Source organism: Chiloscyllium punctatum, chromosome 42 (assembly GCF_047496795.1).
Source record: "Chiloscyllium punctatum isolate Juve2018m chromosome 42, sChiPun1.3, whole genome shotgun sequence".
NCBI classification, from domain to species: domain Eukaryota; kingdom Metazoa; phylum Chordata; class Chondrichthyes; order Orectolobiformes; family Hemiscylliidae; genus Chiloscyllium; species Chiloscyllium punctatum.
This window is the reverse complement of record NC_092780.1, coordinates 6,163,736-6,183,866: the sequence shown is the minus strand read 5'-3', so window position 1 is coordinate 6,183,866 and position 20,131 is coordinate 6,163,736. Positions and strand designations below refer to the sequence as shown.

At 49.3% G+C, this 20,131-nt stretch overlaps 1 protein-coding gene across 1 annotated transcript in view; it reads right to left on the bottom strand.

Annotated features, from left to right (window-relative positions):
• Window positions 1-8,782, bottom strand: part of socs7 (suppressor of cytokine signaling 7) — a 54,069-nt gene extending 45,287 nt beyond the window's left edge. The window contains 6 exon segments of the mRNA XM_072561301.1: window positions 7,674-7,935; window positions 7,938-8,400; window positions 8,402-8,419; window positions 8,421-8,456; window positions 8,459-8,623; window positions 8,625-8,782. Of these exon segments, the coding sequence (XP_072417402.1) occupies window positions 7,674-7,935; window positions 7,938-8,400; window positions 8,402-8,419; window positions 8,421-8,456; window positions 8,459-8,623; window positions 8,625-8,672 (992 nt within the window). The 5' untranslated portion in view covers window positions 8,673-8,782.
• Between the last annotated feature and the right edge of the window lie 11,349 nt (window positions 8,783-20,131).

Here is a 20,131-nt window from a genome sequence, read left to right as displayed (position 1 = left end):
CCCACAGACACTAGCAGAATGTGCAAACTCCACACAGACAGTCACCAGAGGCTGGAATCGAATCCGGGTCCCTGGCGCTAACCACTGTGCCGTCCCAAAGTTAGATGAATTAAGCTTTTGCTGGCATCCTTCACTTATGGACCTCACCTTAATTGCATGAAGGTGAAAGGAAACCTCCTTCTCTAGTCTTCAACAATAAAAACTGAAATACCCAAGAGTACATTACTGTTACTACCTCAGAACCAGGACTTTCCCTGCCTTTTCAAAGTGGTTTCCGTGGAAAGCCAGTAGCCCACTGTACCTGTGCCTGCACCTGCTTTTTTTTAAAAAAACTTGCCCACTTACACCCACTCCCTATTCTTTCCTTCTGAGTATCTATCCAATTCCCCTTTGAAAGTTTCTGATAACTCTGTTTGCATCACCCTCGCAGGGAACACTTTCCAGATTATAACTCACCCACTCAGTTCTTTTATCAATTGACTTCTGAGGAAACTGGTTTCCTGCTGGCCCTTCCTCCTTTCGTTCCAAATTACAGCTACTCCATAACCTGCAGAGACACATCTGTAATAACAACAATGAATTTGCTTCGATCGTGCTGAGAAGGCACTTGGCTGTGACAACCACCAGTTTGGTTTTAAAAGCAAAAATCTGACAAGTCTGGAGATGGACTGCAGGTCAGTCAGTCTTCGAAAGAAAAGGATGATTAAGAATTTGGGTGGGAGTCTTCTTCAGAAAGAATCAAGGATCCTGCAAATTGTCAGCCTACCATTTCTGTTTCCAATACTGGCAGCTTCCAGGCCTAATTCATTTCTGCCTGACTGCATCTAGCTGGAGATTTCCTTCCTTTGCAATAACTCTGCTGCAGGAGACACTGCACTTTGGCACAGTCACATCTAACTAGAAAGCAACCCGTTTCTTCTGCTCCTAGTCCTCAAGCAGGTACTTTGAAAGGACTTTCTGGTTTTAACCCCCCCCCCCCCCCCCCCCTCCCCCCCCACCCCCCACCCCCCCCCCCCCCCCCCCCCCCCCCCCCCCCCCCCCCCCCCCCCCCACCCCCCCTCCCCCCCCCCCCCCCCCCCCCCCCCCCTCCCCCCCCCCACCCCCCCCCCCCCCCCCCCCCCCCCCCCCCCCCCCCCCCCCCCCCCCCCCCCCCCCCCCCCCCCCCCCCCTACAACCTTTCAACTCAAGATTGTCCAAAGCATTTCATAGCCATTTAAAATACTTACTGCTGTAATGGAGGAAACACAGCAGCCAATGTTTCCACAACAAAGATATTGTAATGATCAAATGGGATGTTTTGCCAAATTTCAAGGTGTTATGGAAATGATAAATAATAAGATAAAAGGCATTCAGCAAGTTTTGAGCAGTAAATCGCCAATAGTCCATCCAGCTCACTCTTCCAAATATCATGTTGCCAAAATTCCCTAAACTTTCACAAGCTTAACCTGTCAGCAAATTCTTGAATCCTGCAGTCACCAAGAGAACAGCAATAACTTGCATTTATATAACTCATTCAATGTAGTCAAATGTATCAAGGACATTCACTGTTGTGTAACCAACCAAAGAATAGTATCAAATCAAAAAGGAGAGAGAATTGGGCATGTAACCAAATGCCTGATCAAACAAACAGGTTTCTAGCAGAATCTTAAAGGACAAGGTTAAAAATCACACAATACTGGAGTACTTCCAAATAAACCTGTTGAACTATAACCTAGTGCTGTACGATTTTTAAACTTTGCCCACCCCAGTCCAACACTGGCACCACCACATCATAGCTACCTTAAAGAACAAGTGCAAAGCGAAAATGCTTGGAAGGCATCTTCCAGAGACTGGGACCCAAATGGCTGGTGGGACAGTCATTCAATGGACGAACAATGGAAAAGGGCATGGGATCCAAAAGTAGGCCAGAATCCTGAATTCAGAGCAATGGAGAAGGTGACAGAGGGAGAATAAGATAAGGTCTTGAAGAGATGGGAATGCTAGTTACAATATTTTAAACGTAAGGCCTTGCTGGACCTTAAAGGAAGTAAAATAGATCACCAAGCACAGGCATTTATGGTGCATTGTGGTATGCCTCACGGTCAGTATACTGTGAGCAGATATCCTGATATCAGGGTGATCGGAGGGTTTATACATCTCAGGTGCCACCTGAGTGGAGATCAGTTGAAGCCTGATATACTGTTGAATGCATGCTCCTCTGCTGTAACATAGTATCCTAACTTTAGCCAATATACTGATGTGTCTGAAGAATACAATGTTTGTATATATTAATGTGTTGTAACAAATATCTGTTGAATCTTTCAATAACACGTTATCCATAGAAAGTTTACATCACAACAGATTACATACTATTGTCACATCAGAAAAAATATCCCACTGGTGAGTGAAGGTGGAAGAGTTTGATAGATTCCATCCCCCATTTGTTGAAAATCAATTTGTTCCATTCTGTGAAATGCCTGAAAAAGTCTTTCAGGACTCTCTCCATTTCTAAAGTGAACAATCACTCTTCAAAATTGCCCCCATAAGACCTCCTCTGGATTCCTTCCAATAACTATTATGTTATAAAGGACCAGACAGAACACAGACTGCAAGATCAAGCTTCATCAAGCAGATTAAAATTCAAAATCACCTCCTGCGACCTATAATTCAGCACCATTCTTCAATCACCCACAAACATGGAACCAATGAGTTTAAATGACCTTTTGAGCAAAACACCCAGTTTTCTTTGCTGTTTCAGTAGCTGAAACTCATCCTCATTTAGAATCTAATTCATTTTGTCACCCCTCACCTAATCCCATGATTTTATATTAAACTCTATCCATCTACTGACCCCACCTAGTCCAGGGCTCTTTTGATCATCACACTAATTAAATTGGCCAGTAGCCAAATTAATGATATGTGGAACCACAGACTCCTTGGTCAGCATACATATTTTCATAATGGTAACTTCCATGCAGCTCAGTACTTTGAGCCATTTCCCTTCTCTTTAGACTCGTATTTTGTATACTTTCACTATTTTTGATTGCCTCAGTCATGTGTGTAAACAACCCAAGCCTGGGGTTATTCCTGATGAAGGGCTTTTGCCCGAAACGTCGATTTCGAAGCTACTTGGATGCTGCCTGAACTGCTGTGCTCTTCCAGCACCCACTAATCCAGAATCTGGTTTCCAGCATCTGCAGTCATTGTTTTTACCCCGCCATTCTATACCCTGCAATCCACCTGCCGCTATGTTACTGACTGCCAGTAACATTTATTAACTCTTACCATCAGTGCCTTAAAATTGACAGGCATATCACAGAAGTAATGAGGTAAAAGTGTCTCTTTGAAATTATTTAGCATAGCTCATGCACTCCTCTAACAATTGCAACTCATCTTCCCTCTTGCTACTTTATTTCAGCACTAATACAAAAATCATTGCCCTAACACAATAAGAATCCCAAATTACTTCAAATTTCAAACCATGACTGAAAAATCATAGAAGCAAACAGCACAGAGGCTGAAATTTGATCCATTGATTCTGTGCACAAGATACAAGAGCAAGCAACTCACCTATTCCCATTATTCCACAAAGACTTCCTTAACTCAATGTTTTCTGTAGATGACGTAAACCCAGACCTGAATGCTGTTTTACTTCCGAATATCAGCTCAGCTGTCACTTCAGAACCTGCCTCCCACAAATAATTTGCAATGAAATTTTATTATGCAAAGAAGCTGATGAGGAATGCAGCAATGCAGAATAGAGTGGGCAGGATTCCACAAGACATTCTTCAAAGAATTAGGTACAATCTTCACTGAACTGACACAGCCCCACACAATGTGCCACTACAAGGTTCAGACAAAATCATTATGACGCTTTTTTTCTGTTGGTATCTTTCTCAACTTTATTGATATCAGTATCACTATAGTCAATGCTCTGCCAAACTTCCTCATCCTATTACACCAAACTCCTAACTGCATCCCACACAGTTCTCCACAAACTCAAATTAATGTAATCACCACCTTCTTGTCAATTATTCTTTTCCAGAATCTCAAAATATCAACTTCATTTTTCCACAGCCTTCTTCACCACCTAGTTTTTTTCTAAAATCCAAATTTGGCATCATTATGAGGCACAGTTAACTCTAATTAACTCTGTCTCTCTTACCTTTTGATGTTGAAACTGCATGGACTTTGCTTCATCACTGCAGCTCTCAATGTTACAACCTGCCCCCCAAAAATACAAGATTTTGTCACTAGGTTCATCAGAAAAATAACACAGCAAATTCAAGTAGCTTTTTTTTAAAAAAAGCACCTTTCTGTAACATATTAAGAATCTTGCATAAAACAGGTACTTCCTATAATTGTCATACAAATTTCCTGAAACACTCCTTCCATCAAGTAATAGTCTTATCATTTTAAAGCAGCCTCTCACTCAGTGAGCAGTCATTCCAGCAATACATTCTCAATCAAGATATCACACGCATTTACAAATGCAAACTTCTGTGCCATGTTCTACTAATGAAGCCAGAATATCTACAATGTCTTAAATCAATTTTCCACAAACAAAACCAAAATTTTAATCAACTTGACCTTTAAGTAAAGCCAATCTTCCATTTTAGAAGTGCAGAGTAAATGGAACTTGTTTCTCTTTTCAGGCAACATACCTACAATTTAGTAAATATGTTAAAGTGTAATATCCTGCCCCTAAAGCAGTGACCCTCTGTCTTACTGCATGATGAACACTTGTGTAGTAATTCAACAATTTCAGCTGCAGCTGCCTCTCAACTCAATCTGGATAGTGAAATGGTTGTTTCATGACTAACAGCTTCATAACAGAATTACAAAATAAAGAATGACATCTCGACACATAAGGAGATTAGGCCAGTTCACCAACAGCTTGGTCCAATGAAGAAATTTGTAAGGGGTGTCCCAAAGTAGGAAGCAAGGTCCAGCAGTAATGGAACGAATTCCACAGCTAATGGCCTAGGCACTTTCAGGCTCAGTCACCACTGATGAAGCAACTATACCTGCGGGCTGACCAAAGATCACATCTGGAATAGTCCCTTGTGTTAGTACTGTTATCACTGTTGCATACTGTACATTTTGTTCCTTAAAGAATAATGTGACAAGCATCTTACAAGGTTAGGTGAGTCAAGGCTTTGATACCCACAAGTAAAGCTAACTCCTCCAAGGAACTGGTTGATACAATTGGGCTAAGCATCTCCAGAGTAATGAACAGGAAAGTCAGCCAGTGACCCCTGCTGAGAGAGGCAGGTGTACATACTGCAAGTAAGGATGCTCTTGGGCTCAACTGCAATTTGTCTTGTTTGATCAATCATTAAACTGCAGTACAGCATTCGCAACTTTGACATAGAAACAGCCAGTTCAGTGAGGATAGTTTTAGATTAGATTAGATTACTTACAGTGTGGAAACAGGCCCTTCGGCCCAACAAGTCCACACCGCCCCGCCGAAGCGTAACCCACCCATACCCCTCCATCTACATTTACCCCCTTACCTAACACTATGGGCAATTTTGGACTGTGGAGGAAACCGGAGCACCCGGAGGAAACCCACGCAGACACGGGGAGAACGTGCAAACTCCACACAGTCAGTCGCCTGAGGCGGGAATTGAACCCGGGTCTCAGGTGCTGTGAGGCAGCAGTGCTAACCACTGTGCCACCCGTGCCGCCCACGGTGAAATCATACCAAAGAGCTCAGTAGCTGAGTTCTGGTACCAGACAAACCAATCATCGACTGAAAATCCAAATCCCTGCCTGGATTCGCAGGATGTTGAAATCGTTAGCTCGGCTGACGATTACTGTCCACTCTTAGTTGCCCTTGAGAAGTGCTTGTCTCAGTTTCAATCGGTGAGTAGCTTGTCAAGAGTCAACCACATTGCTATAGGACTGGAGTCACATGCAGGACTGATTGGGTAAGATGCGAAGATTTGATTTCTGAAAAGATGGTTAGATACAGCAAACATTGACAGGCTGAGGGTCACTTTTACTGCTGACACTGGTTCTCGAAAGTGTTAAAACTTCCAGATTTACTTTTTAAATTAAAGTCATCCTACTTTGGCAAGCTATGAAATTGAAATTTCATAAACCTGCCTTTGAGCTGGCACTGCAGAAAATGAACACAAAAAGACTGCAGTAAAAATTCCAACAGCATTAACTAACGTCCTTCAGGAAGGAAACCAGGCTACCTCATTTACTGTGGTCCATCTGACACCAGACCTACACCATGGGGTTTGACTCTTAGAACAAGAGAATATCTCAGTGTGACTCACTGCCTTTAGGAGAAAATTGGTGGGGAAGGGGGCCTATAATTATATTGTTTCTGTATTACTATTAGATTGGGCAAGATGTTGAGAAGACTTAGAATAGATCTATTGAGCTTCCCTGAAAAAAAAAAATTGCTGTTTAATTTTAAGAACTGGGATGTTGCAATACTCCCCTGACCTCGTATGTCAAAACTGTTGGGTACAATCCAAGATTTTGACAAGGTGCTGTCTCTGACATTCCTGCACGTGAACTAGGAGACAGCACACAATCACCAACAGTTAGCATACCACTGCAGTAAATACGTCAAAAATTGATACAACACAGGAGGCAGCCAGTTGACCCACACAGCCTGCACTAACACTTTTGGTCAATCTCTCCAATAACTCAATCATTCCTGCATTTACCCATGCAGCCCTGATATTCCAGCCCTTTTAATTTTGCAGTTTCCTTTAGAATGCAACTACAGAAAATTTCCTTTGCCACTCTCTCAGGAAGTGCATTTCAGATCATAGCTTTCCTGATGCTGCTCCTTAGCCACCTTCAATCTTGACTTTGCTGATAAATGACCTTCTTGCTGCTAGAATTGCTGATTCCTCTACCAAAATCCTTCATGATTGTCAAACAGTGGCGAGGACAATTGCAATTACAGGAAGAGGGGATGTGTGGGAAATAATCTGGAGTCCCACACTTGATTTTTAATCCATGACCTCAAATTACCCTAAGGTCTGCAACAAAATTCAGTCAAGAATAAAACTTAAAAGGATTTCTCTCCATCAATAACACTGAAGTGTGGAATGATTCAGTCTCCTCTAAACCCCCTCTCCATTTGTCCTGTTGAATGGACAAGATTAGAACTCGCACCACACCAGGTTATAATCTAGCAGGTTTATTTGAAATCACAAGCCTGCACTCCAAAGGCTTGTGATTTCAAATAAATCTGCTGGACAATAATCTGATATGGTGCAACTTCTGACCTTGTCCACGCCAGTCCAACACCGACACCTCCACATCAAAATTACCCTGAGCAGTGGGTCTGCAACTAAATTCAACTGAGAGTAAAACTGAAAGGATTTATCTCCACCGATGACACTGAAATGTGGAATGATTCAGTCTCCCCTAACCCCAATCGTCCTGTTGAGTGGACGAGGTCGTCACACCAGATTATAGCCAACGGTTGACCCTGAAGTGTCCTCCCCCATCTCCAGTTGTCCTGTTGAGTCGACGTTTCGGGCATAACGTGCGGTTTTTTTTCCCTCCAGCGACACACATTTCGCCCCTGACTGTGTCCCTCAGTTTTCTCCCTGTGGGGTATAATGTCACCTTTGGATTCTGGTTAAAACAGGGCTAAGAGTCCCACTAACCCACCCTCCCTGAGAGTCGGGTTAACAGCAGCGAGGGTTTCTTTGTACCTTCTGATGGTGTAACCTCCTGCAGCTGGGAGATCTCCCACCAGGCAGCCGGCCGATGTGTCCAGCTCCACGGAATGTCTCTTGGCTGCTGGGTCACTGCAGCTTTTGGTGCGGAACAGTTTGCTGAGGCGGATTTTCAGGGAGCTCTTGCGGCTTTTGCCGGGCAGGCGACCCAGCAGCTTGTCCTCGGCGCCTCTCTGCAGCGACGGGCTGGGGGAGCTGGAGCAGCGGCTCAGCCGGACTTTGGACAGAGCTCCGGGACTCCGGGCTCGGTCAGACCGGGGGAGGGAGCCGGAGGGGCGGCGGGGAGAGGGAGGGTCATCCCCGGGGGAGCCCGCCGCTGCTGCCCGCTGTCCGCTCCCCCTCCTCCGGCTTCCAGCTCGATCCCCTCCAGCACCAGCAGCGCGTCGCTGGTCTCGGTCGGCTCCTCCTCGCTCGGGGAACGGCTCCCGGAGCTCTCCCCGGTCACCGCGGCTCCCTCCGCCGCCTGCGAGCACTCCCAGGCGGGCAGCGAGGGCCACTCCCCCCCGGCGCCCGCCACCGAGAAGCCGCCGAAGTCCCGGGCCAGGTCGAAGCAGACCCGCCCCTCCCGGCGGCGGCGGCAGCAGCAACCTCCGCCTCCCCGGGCTGCAGCTCCCGGGGAGCCCGGGGGAGAGCGAGCTTCATCCCGGGAGCAGTCCCCCCGCTCCCCGGGGCCGCTCCTGCTCCCGCTCCCGGTCCCGGGGCCCCCGCAGCCCGTCCTCCGGCCCGAACCAAGTTCCGGAAAACCATCAGCTGCGGCCCAGCGACCCTTTTGTTCCGGGGAAGCCGAAAGGCTGCAGCTTACAGGCGGCATCCTGCAGCAGCGGGCGGCCGCTCCCGGGGAACGGCTTCAGGAGCGGGGGCCGGGGGCCGGGGCTGAGGCCGAGCCCGGGCCCGGGCCGGGGCCCGCCGCCTTCCTCCAGAGCCGGGGGTGAGAACATGCAGCAAAACCAGATCAGCCGCAGCCGGAGGATTCATGTCCTTGAGGAGCGGGGCTCCCTCTCCTCTCCCTGTCCGTGTCCGTGTGTGTCCCGGTCCGGGGGCGGCAGCGCGATCATTAACTGTTTTACCCTCCTCCCGGTACCTGCTTCTCCACCTCCATACTCACTCTCTCACTTCCCACCACCCTCCCTCATTGGATTACTCCCCCTTCCATCCCTCACTGACTCTATTACCTCCTCCTCACTCACTCCCCTCCTCATTGGCTCTCTCTTTCACTCCCTCCTCACTCCCCCCTCCCCTCCTCACTCTCCCCCATCTCCCCCCCCTCCCCCCTCCCCTCCTCACTCCCACTCCCCCACCCCTCTCCACCTCCTCACTCACACCCCTCCCTCCTCACTCACTCCCTACCCCTTCCCCCTCTCCTCCCCCTCCTCACTCCCCCTCACCCCTCCCCTCACCCTCACCCCTCCCCTCACCCCCTCCCCCTCACCCCCCTCCCCCTCACCCACTCCCCCTCACCCACTCCCCCTCACCCACCCCCCTCACCCTCACCCCCCTCTCACTCTCACCCTCACCCTCACCCCCTCTCACTCTCACCCTCACCCCCTCACCCTCACCCCTCCACCCCACCACCACACTCACCCCCCCCCCTCACCCCCTCCCCTCCCCCTCACCCCCTCCCCTCCCCCCCTCACCCCCCCCTCCCCTCCCCCCTCACCCCCTCCCCCACTCCCCTCCCCTCCCCCCCTCCCCCCCCTCCCCTCCCCTCCCCTCCCCTCCCCCCCCTCCCCTCCCCTCCTCCCCTCCCCTTCCCTCCCCTCCCCTCCTCCCCTCCCCTCCTCCCCTCCCCTCACCCCCTCCCCCCTCCCTCAACCCCCACCCCCCTCCCCTCACCCCCTCTCCCCTCCCCCCTCTCCCCTCCCCCCCCTCCCCCTCCCCCCCTCCCCCTCCCCCTCCCCCCCCTCCCCCTCCCCCTCCCCCCCTCCCCCTCCCCCTCCCCCCCCCCCTCCCCCCCTCCCCTCCCCCTCCCCCCCTCCCCTCCCCCTCCCCCCCTCCCCTCCCCCTCCCCCCCTCCCCTCCCCTCCCCCCCCCCCCTCCCCCTCCCCCCCCCCTCCCCCTCCCCCCCCCCCTCCCCCTCCCCCCCCCTCCCCCTCCCCCCCCCCTCCCCCTCCCCCCCCCTCCACCCCCCCCCCTCCCCTCCCCCTCCCCCCCCCTCCCCCCCTCCTCCCCCTCCCCCCTCCCCCCCCCCCTCCCCCCTCCCCTCCCCCTCCCACCTCTCCTCCCCCTCCCCCCCTCCCCTCCCCCTCCCCCCCCACCCCTCCCCCTCCCCCTCCCCCTCCCCCTCCACCCCTCCCCACCCCCCCCCTCCCCCTCCCCCTCCCACCCCCCCCCCTCCCCCTCCTCCCCTCCCCCTCCCCCCCCTCTCCCCCCCCTCCCCCTCCCCCCCCCCCCTCCCCTCCCCACCCTCCCCCTCCCGCTCCCCCCCCCCCCCCTCCCCCCCCCTCCCCCCCTCCCCCTCCCCCTCCCCCCCTCCCCCCTCTCCCCCCCCCCCTCCCCCTCCCCCCCCCCCCTCCCCCTCCCCCCCCCCCTCCCCCCTCCCCCCCCTCCCCCTCCCCTCCCCTCCCCTCCCCCTCACCCCCCCCCTCACCCCCCCCCTCCCCCTCACTCCCCCTCCCCTCCCCCTCACTCCCCCTCCCCCTCCCCCTCACTCCCCTCCCCTTCCCCTCACCCCCCCTACTCCCCCTCCCCTCCCCCTCCCCTCCCCTCCCCTCCCCTCCCCCTCCCCTCCCCTCCCCCTCCCTCCCCTCCCCCTCCCTCCCCCTCCCCTCCCCTCCCCTCCCCTCCCCTCCCCCTCACTCCCCCTCCCCTCCCCCTCACTCCCCCTCCCCTCCCCCTCACTCCCCCTCCCTCCCCCTCACTCCCCCTCCCCTTCCCCTCACCCCCCCCCCTCCCCTCACTCCCCCTCCCTCCCCCCTCCCCTCCCCCCCCTCCCCTCCCCCCCCCTCCCCTCCCCCTCACTCCCCCTCCCCTCCCCCTCACTCCTCCCCCCCTCCCCCTCACTCCCCCTCCCCCCCCCTCCCCTCCCCTCCCCTCCCCCTCCCCTCCCCCTCCCCCTCCCCCTCCCCCTCACTCCCCCTCCCCTCCCCCTCACTCCCCCTCCCCTCCCCTCCCCTCCCCCTCCCTCCCCCTCCCCTCCCCCTCACTCCCCCTCCCCTCCCCCTCACTCCCCCTCCCCTCCCCCTACACCCCCCCTTCCCCCCCCCTCCCCCCCCTCCTCCCCCCTCCCCCCCTCCTCCCCCCTCCCCCCCCTCCTCCCCCCTCCCCCCCCTCCCCCTCACCCCCCTCCTCCCCCCCCCCTCACCCCCTCCCCCCCCTCCCCCTCACCCCCCCCCTCCCCCCCTCCCCCCCCTCCCCTCCCCCTCCCCCTCCCCCCCCCCTCACCCCCCTACCCATCACCTCCCTCTCCCCCTACCCATCACCCCCTCACCCCCTACCCTCACCTCACTCCCTCCTCACCTCCCCCCCCTTCCCCCTCCCCCCCCCCCTCCCCTCCTCCCTCCCCTCCTCCCTCCTCGCCCTCCTCCTCCTCCCTCCTCCCTCCTCTCCTCCCCTCCTCCCTCCTCTCCTCTCCCTCCTCTCCTCCCTCCTCCTCCCTCCTCCTCCTCCTCTCCTCTCCTCTCCTCCCCCCCCTCCCCACCTCCTCATTTTTCAGTGGGAAATAATTATTGCGTTCTCTATAAATATCAGGTGCTCTCATAACAACAAGCGGATTTCCGGCTGATCTAAAAGGACACATTTAAAATTGCTTTAGTTCCCCCAATAAGGGACTTTAAGCTCTTTGCTGATACAGCTTTCCTGGATATTAGGCATCGAATGTATCCATTAAAACGTAAAATTGCGAGCAAGATATCCGAGAACTATAATAGATGGAGTGGATGGCGGAGGGAGAGGAGAAGGTGTGGAGAGAGAGGGACTGATAGGGAGAGGATATGACAGAGGGGAGGAACTGAGAAGAGTGTGGGGTGGGGGGGGAGGTGTACAAGAGGGATGGGGGGGTGTACAAGAGGGATGGGGGGAATAGGGAAGAATGTCAAGATGAGAGGGTACGGGGAATTGGGACTAGGAAGATAGGCAGGGCCAGGTGATGGTAAGAGTCAGGGAGAACCAGTCTCACCCTCATTTTAGAAACAATTTACATATCCACAATCCAACATTGTACAGGATGAGTGGATTAGCCATGCTAAATTGCCCATAGTGACCAGGGGGTATGCAGACTGGGTGGGTTAGCCATAGGAAATGCAAAGTTGCAATAGAGGACATTGGTGAGGCCACTTTTGGAATATTGCATACAACTCTGGTCTCCTTCCTATCAAAAGATATTGTGAAACATGTAAGGGTTTAGAAAAGATTTCCAAGGATGTGCCAGGGTTGGAGGATTTGAGCTATAAGGTGATGCTGAATAGGCTGGGGCTGTTTTCCCTGGGGCATTGGAGGCCTGAGGGGTGACCTCATAGAGGATATGGACAGGATAAATAGACAAGGTTTAGGAAGCGAGGGAAAGATATAAAAGGGACCTAAGGGGCAACATTTTCACACAGAGGGTGGTGTGCATATGGAATGAGTGCTAGAGGAAGTGGTGGAGGCTGGTACAATCACAGCATTTAAAAGACATCTGGATGGGTATATGAATAGGTAAGGTTTAGAGGGATGTGGGCCAAGTCCTGGCAAATGGGACGAGATTAGGTTAGGATATTTGATTGGCATGGATGAGTTGGACTGGAGGGTCTGTTTCCATACATCTCTGTACATCTGTACATGCTGTACGTCTCTATGACTCTGTGACTCTATGATAGGATTGGTGGTGGTGGTGGTGGTGATGGTGGTGGGGGTGTGGGTTGTGGGTCTGACTGGGATATTGTTCAGAAGATTGGTGTGGACTCAATGGACAAAATGGCCTGCTTTCACGTTGTAGAGATTCTATGATTCTATGTTGATCCAGGCTGTTCTGCGCTTTCAATCATTGTGCCAATAGTGGGAGTTCAGTGCATCTGCACATAGGCAATAGGAGCCTCCCAGCAGTTTCCCCTGAGATACACGGGACAAATGGAGTATCCAGGAGAGATTTAAAATGGGATGCAGAACAAACAGTGAAATTATAGGACAGTTCCGACACCTACAGTCAGACCCCAACACCAGAGATATATTTCCTTGCCACCCTTTCAGCATTCTGCAGAGTCCATTCCCTCCAATTCCTCCCTCATTAAGTCCACTCCCTCCCTTTCACCCCCACGGCCCCCCCTTCCCCCTCCCCCACCAGCCCACCCTCCACTCTCAGACCTTTCCTTGCATCCATAAGACGTGTAAAACCTGTGCCCACACCTCCCCCCTCACCTCTGACCAAGACCCACAGGATCTTTTCACATCCGGTAGAGACTTTTCTGCACATCCAAACACCTCATCTACTAGGTCCATTGCTCCCATTGTGATCTCCTCTACACTGGGGAGACAGGATACCAACTGGTGGAATGTTTCAGGAAACATTTCAGGGACACACACACCAAACAACCCCAACGCCCTGTAGCCGACCACTTCAGCTCCCCATCCCACTCCACCAAGGTCATACAGGTCCTGGCCTCCTCTATCACCAAATTCAACCCACCCGACGCCTGGAAGAAGAGCGCCTCATCTTCTGTCTTGGAACCCTCCAATCACACAGTATCATTGTGGAGTTCACCAGCTTTCTCATTTTTCCTCCCCCCACCTCACCCCAGATCCAAGTCTCCAACTCGGCACTGCCCTCTTGAACTGTCCTACCTGTTCATCTTCCTTCCCACTTATCGGCTCCACCCTCCCCTCTGACATATCATCATCACCCCATACCTGCATCTACCTATCGCCTTCCCAGCTACCTTCCACTCGCCCCAGCTCCACTCCCCTCATATTCATCTTTGAGCCCTCTTCCCTGCCCACATTCCAGATGAAGGGCTTATGCCTGAAACATCAACTCTCCTGCTCCTCGGATGCTGCCTGATCAGCTGTGCTTTTCCAGCACCACACCTTTTGACTCTGATCTCCAGCATCTGCATTGCTCACTTTTTTCCTGGATCTGTAAGATACCCTGTCTAAACACTGCTGGTGTGTTTGATACTGTAACACACAACAAACTTGTGAAAAACCTTTCATCTCGTAGAATAAAAGAGACAGTAACAACATGGATACAAAATTGGCTGAGAGATGGGTAATAAAGTAGTGGTTAATGGATATTTTTCTAGCCAGAAGATGATCTGTAATGGAATTCCCCAGGATTGGTTTTGGGATGCTTACTCTTCCTGACACATGTTAATGATCTAGATCTTAGCATGGAGACGACAATTTCCAAGTGTGTAGATGAGACTAATCTTGGAAGCATTGTAAACCGTGAGGAAGACAGTGTCAAATTATTAAGGGACATTAACAAGTTGGTGGAGTGGGAAGATAAGTGACAAATAAAGTTCAGTACAAAGAAATGGGAGGTGATACACCTTTATACAAAGAACATGCAGATACAGTATAAAACAAAGGGTGTGCAGGAACAGGGAAACCTGGCTTCAGTGTAGGTCTCCATATACTTTTCTCCTAACTCCACCCATACTGTGATATTTATGTTCAGTGAGGAGCAGCTCCATGTAACCACTGCAGGGGTTCTAAAGCATTTAAACAATTAGAACAGTTGGCTAAAACTTGGTCAATGACTAAGTTTTAAGGAGCTTCTCAAAAGCAGAGAAAGAGAAGTGGGAAGTTTAAAGAAGGAATTCCAGAGTATAGGTCTGACGTGACTAAAGGACCTTGGTAGATGGTGGGTTAAGCAAATTGGGGATATGCATGGGCCTAGGGATGGAGGAGTTCAGAGCTCTTAGGTTGTAGGACCATGGAAGGTTATGGAGCTGTGGAGGTGAAACTATGAAATACATTGAAAATAAGGATGAGATTTTTTAAAATGGAGATGTTACTACATTGGGGACCTTATAGTTTCACCAGGAGAGGGAGCGAGGGATAAAGGCGAGTTGGTGTGAATTAAAATACGGGCAGCAATATGTGTGGATTAGCTCATGTTTTATGTGACCAGTCTCTTCCTGTCATACAAAGGCCCCTTAATTCACACCAACTCACTATCAGAGTACTCAAAACTGGATCAAAGGTTCCTGTTTCCCAGAAACATAATCCTGCCACCTTGATAGTTCCAATATTAGAGCAACATTATGAGAGGAAGAACGTTCAGGTTGTTCAATGAAAGATGGATTATTTATATTTGGCAGCCTGACTGAGATGAGGATAAACTGATTGGCCACAATATTGCAAGCAGCCTGTATCCAGGGTGTTAAAGCCAGGGTTTCTGAGTTCTTCAGTCCCAGTGATGAAGGGCAATATCTAATCTTTATTGCCTCACTGCTCTTGTGAACAATAAACACGGGTTGAAGATTGTGAATGTGGCATTTGCCAACAAAACTCTACCCAGCATGAGTTGGAAATGAGGAGAAAGGTAGAGGAGAGAGGGAGAGGGCCGTAGGAATAGCAGCAGGCCATTCAGCCCCTTGAGCCTTTTACATCACTCAATCAGATCATGGTGAGTCCATGAGCGACCATTTAATTAGGAGAATGTGAAAGCAAAGAAGTGGGAATAGGGGAAGGTGTGGAAAGGGGAAGATAAAAATAGGGAATGGGATAGGAAGAGAAGGAAGGGATAGGGAGGAGACAGAATGTGAGGGGAGAGGAAGATGGGAAATGGAAGATGGGAAATATAGGGAGAGGAGGAAGAATATTATAAGAAAAAATACATTAGGTTTAAGCAAAATCAAATTCTGTAAGAGGAGACTTAGAAATCTAACCAGGAGCTGTAGATAGCATCAAGCTTGTGTTCAGGATTATCACATTTAATAAGCAAAAATGAGTATGTTTCATAAATAGATGGTCCTACTTTCACGAAATTCACATCTATGAGGTTTGACATTTCCAATATTCTTTGTTTCTTATAAAATAATAAACTGAAATGAGAAATTTCAGTGAAAATGCAAACCATAAATTGCAGTGTGAAAAGTTGGAAAAATGCCCAAACTAACAAACTCCAGAGAAGTAGATAACACAATAAAACATACTGTGCACAGGAAATTATGTCACAATCAATACCCATTCCTGGAGGCTAAAACTCAACATTTCAGTCCAAGCATTTTATATCACAGGAAAGCAAAAACAAACTGGAAAAATAAACCTCAAAATCAGAGTTATTTGGTTTCACTTATATTGTAATGAAGAATTACTCACTTTCTTCCTTCCCTGAAGGTGTGAGGTCATACAGGGATGTTATTACACTGGAGGTAGTGCCCGCTCCATCTCTCAATCAAGACCATTCATTACAACAAGGAGCAAGAGTGGGCCATGTGGACTCTCAAGCAATTCAGTTATGTTCTTTCATACTGTCATACCCCTACTTCCATTCTCCTGGTTTGCAGAAATCCCTGTCTGGAACATCAACAATGACATCATCCATACTCCCCTGCAGTCAAGATTTGCAAAGTTTCCCTCTGAGTCCATATCTCAGTCCACAGTAGCTGACACCTCTGACAAAGCTGCTCCATTAACAAGATTATGTTGTCCTTAGTATTTTTTCCAGAGAGGTCGTAAAAGACACAGACTCCGAAAAGTCTAAGTTGAAGGAGTTTAAGGCCAATTTGATAATAGCTAACAGATATTATCTCAGGCAACAGGCTTTCAAGTTTTTATATTAAAAAAACTTGTATAATGAAAGGGAAGTGGTTAGTTCTCCCAGCTTAGCTTTTCTCTGGTTTAGTTTGGTTTTGGCCACCAGTCAGTTGAAAAAAAAGCTGCTGGACCCAAAAGAAGCCAGCTGATCCACCTCTCTCTCAGCCACCTCTCCTGTAAGACCCTGGTTTGATTCTACCTTTTGTGTAAAAGGTATTTATGGGGATTGTTGTGAGTATTTGGAACAGCATCATCAAGTTGGGATGATCTGTTGGGTTTCAGATAGGTTAAGTTATTCTGTTGTCTTTTGTTTGTGTTTCATTCAGTAATCTTGTAAACACATTCTGTTTTCTTTAAAACTGAATGGTTTGATCAGCTGCATCACTCCTGGAATATCCGTGATACATCTACTTAAAACAATGAGCAAAGTTAGAGTCTGGTCTACTTCCTTGAAATGCTATGAGTGGGGTCTGGCCTGGTCCATAATACCCCTTAACTAAGACTTTGACTCATTGTTCCAGGTTCCTCAGTCAGGGAAAACATCTCATTAGTATCCATCTTGTCTAATCCCATAACAATTTTCCATGTTTCAGTGAGATCGCCTCTCATCCTACTAAACTCCTGGGTGGCACGGTGGGTCAGTGGTTAGCATTGCTGCCTCATAGCTCCAGGGTGCCAGGTTCAGTTCCATCCTCGGGCAACTGTCTGTGTGGAGTTTGCACGTTCTCCCCGTGTATGTGTGGGTTTCCTCCAGGTGCTCCGGTTTCCTCCCACAGTCCAAAGATATTCAGGTGAATTGGCCACGCTAAATTGCCCATAGTGCTAGTGTATTAGTCGGAGGGAAATCAGTCTCGGTGGGTTACTCTTCGGTGGGTCGGTGTGGACTGGTTTCCACACTGTAGGGCATCTAATCATAATATCAACCAAATCCATTCAATCTGCCTTCAAATATCAATACCCTCATCTCCAGAATCAGACAAGTGAATCTTCATTGCACCCATTCCAGGAACATTCTTACTTGGGTAGGAAGATCAAAACTGGACAAATCAGTACTCCAGATGTGGTTTCAGCAAGGCCATGTGCAATTGTAGGATTAAGTCTAATTGAATAAGATTTTGGGGAAGAGACAATAACAACTGGATCTAACACTGTTCTCACCTGACCTTCATGCATTTACAGGGAGGACAGTGGTGTAGTATTAATGTCACCAGGCTAGTAATCCAGATGCCCAGCCTAATGTTTTGGGGACATTGGTTCAAATATCACGTGGTAGCTGATGGAACTTAAGTTCAATTAACAACATCTCGAATTAAAGCTAGTTTCATTAATGGTCCTTGAAAGCATCATCGACCGCTGTAAAAACCCATCTAGTTCAGGAATGTCTTTTAGGGAAGGAAATCTATTATCCTTACCAGGTCTAGTTGACAGATGACTCCAGACCCACAGCAATATGGTTGACTCTTAACTGCCCTTAGAAACGGTGTGGCAAGCCATTCAGTTCAAGGGGCAATTCGGGATGAGCGTCAAATGCTGGCTTAGCATGAAAAAAGCAAAAAATAGAGATGAAAACTAACTCCAATCATTTGTGTTCCTCAACTTCTGACCTCTCACATGTTTCTGACTTCCTTCATCCAACTGGGGACCAAGCCTTTAGTCATTATTAGATTAGATTAGATTACAGTGTGGAAACAGGTCCTTCGGCCCAACAAGTCCACACCAACCCACAACCCTACATTTACCCCTTACCTAACACTACGGGCAATTTAGCATGGCCAATTCACCTGACCTGCACATTTTTGGAGTGTGGGAGGAAACTGGAGCACCCAGAGGAAACCCACGCAGACACAGGGAGAATGTGCAAACTCCACACAGTCAGTCGCCTGAGGTGGGAATTGAACCCGGGTCTCTGGCACTGTGAGGCAGCAGTGCTAACTACTGTGCCACCCACATCTAACCATGGGTTTTGAAATGCATTCTACAAATCCCCTAGATATCTCCAGCATTAAAATGCTCCTTAGAAATTACCACCTCCACCATTTGGGCACCTATCCAAAAGTCTCCTTCTTTGGCTCAGCAGTAAATTGTTTATATATTATACTACTGCAAGGTATTTTAAAGGTGCTATATAAATGTAAACTGTAGCTATTTAAGGGTTTGACCTATGCAATCGCAGAAGGTGTAACATGTGTCCATTTGCTTCCTTCCTCCTCACTATCCAAGGCCCAAGAGAGACCTTCCAAGTGAAGCAGCTCTTTATCTGCACTTCACCCAATCTAGTCTATTGTAATCACTGCTCACAATGTGGTCTACTCCACACTGGGGAGACAAAACACAGACTGGGCAATTGTTTTGTGGAACACCCACATCACATTTGCAAAAAATGATCCTGAGCTTCTAGTTGTCTGCTACCTCAACACTCCACCCTGTTCCCTGGCCAACATCTCTGTCTCAGGCTTGCTGAGGTGCTCCAGTAAACTCAGTGCAAACTGGAAGAACAGCACCTCACTTTCCACCTGGGGATCCTGCAGTCTTTGGAACTCAATATCAGGTTCAATAATTTTTGGGCCTTAGCACTTTCTTCCATATCCTTTACCCAACCTCAAACCTCTGGCCCTGACAACACATGGGCTCCTTTCACCACAGGCTACCCATTTTCACCACTAAAGGTCCCATTAGCAGCTTTTCTTTCTCCCCAGGGTCACCTTTATCCATTCGTTCATCTACCCAAGAGCTGTGTTCTTTCTCTGGGTTCCATCTCCACTTATCATTTACTCCTTTAACCTCTCTGCTACCCCCCAACACGCCCTAACAAAGCTGGAACCCAAAACATTAACTTTGCTTTCTCCCAGTAGATGCTGCCAGACCTGCCGAGTTTCTCCAGGAATGTATGTGTCTGTGATGACAGAGAAGTTTCCCATGAGATTGAATATGAAATGTGTTCACCACTATTGGTCTCACTGTGTACATCATCAGATTCTTGTGTATTGATCCTTCATGTCTTTGACTGTAAATCCTGATTTGTTTAAATGTTTAAACATATTTAAATTCTGCCATGTATGCCAAAGTCTGTCTGCAATGTCCAAACTTAATCTGTGGACAATCTGATAAAAGACCTCTGATATTCCCTTGTTTACCATCGATCCAGCATCCACTCTGATCACCTGCATTGCATGGTCGCATTAAAATGGCCTCAATAATGATTTATCTACTGTTCCCAATGCACATCAAGATTTGTTTCATATACTTTAATCTGGGTTTAAGATTGTTATTTAATGGAGCAAGCCCTGTTCCAATGAATGAGGTGACTGTCTGTCCCTGGACCTGGCAGCAGCATTGCAACAGAAGGTGTAGGTGAACCCCAAGTCACCGTATTGAATTGCTGAACTGCATGATAACTGAGACAGGATGTGCCATGATGATGAAGCTGGCACTTGGCCCATGCCATCCTCCGTGAACAGAGGGTCCAGGTAGTCACAGACTGGGGAGCCAATGTTGAGATATTGGGGAATGTTAATCACAATGGAGAAAGCACCAGGGGGATCCCAAGTAACCACTTATACTTTCAAATCAGAAACCTGTGTGGTCTAGTTTCTCCCTGCTGACTGGGAAAGTAGAAATGAGGTCAGACTGGGTAATTATGAGATGTCAGTGCATGCAACTTGGCTCCTCACCATTCACTAGTTAGAATCTCATCTATCCGTTCAAAGATTAAGCAAAGATTTCTCCCACGATGTTGAGATTCTCTCTATTTTCATTCT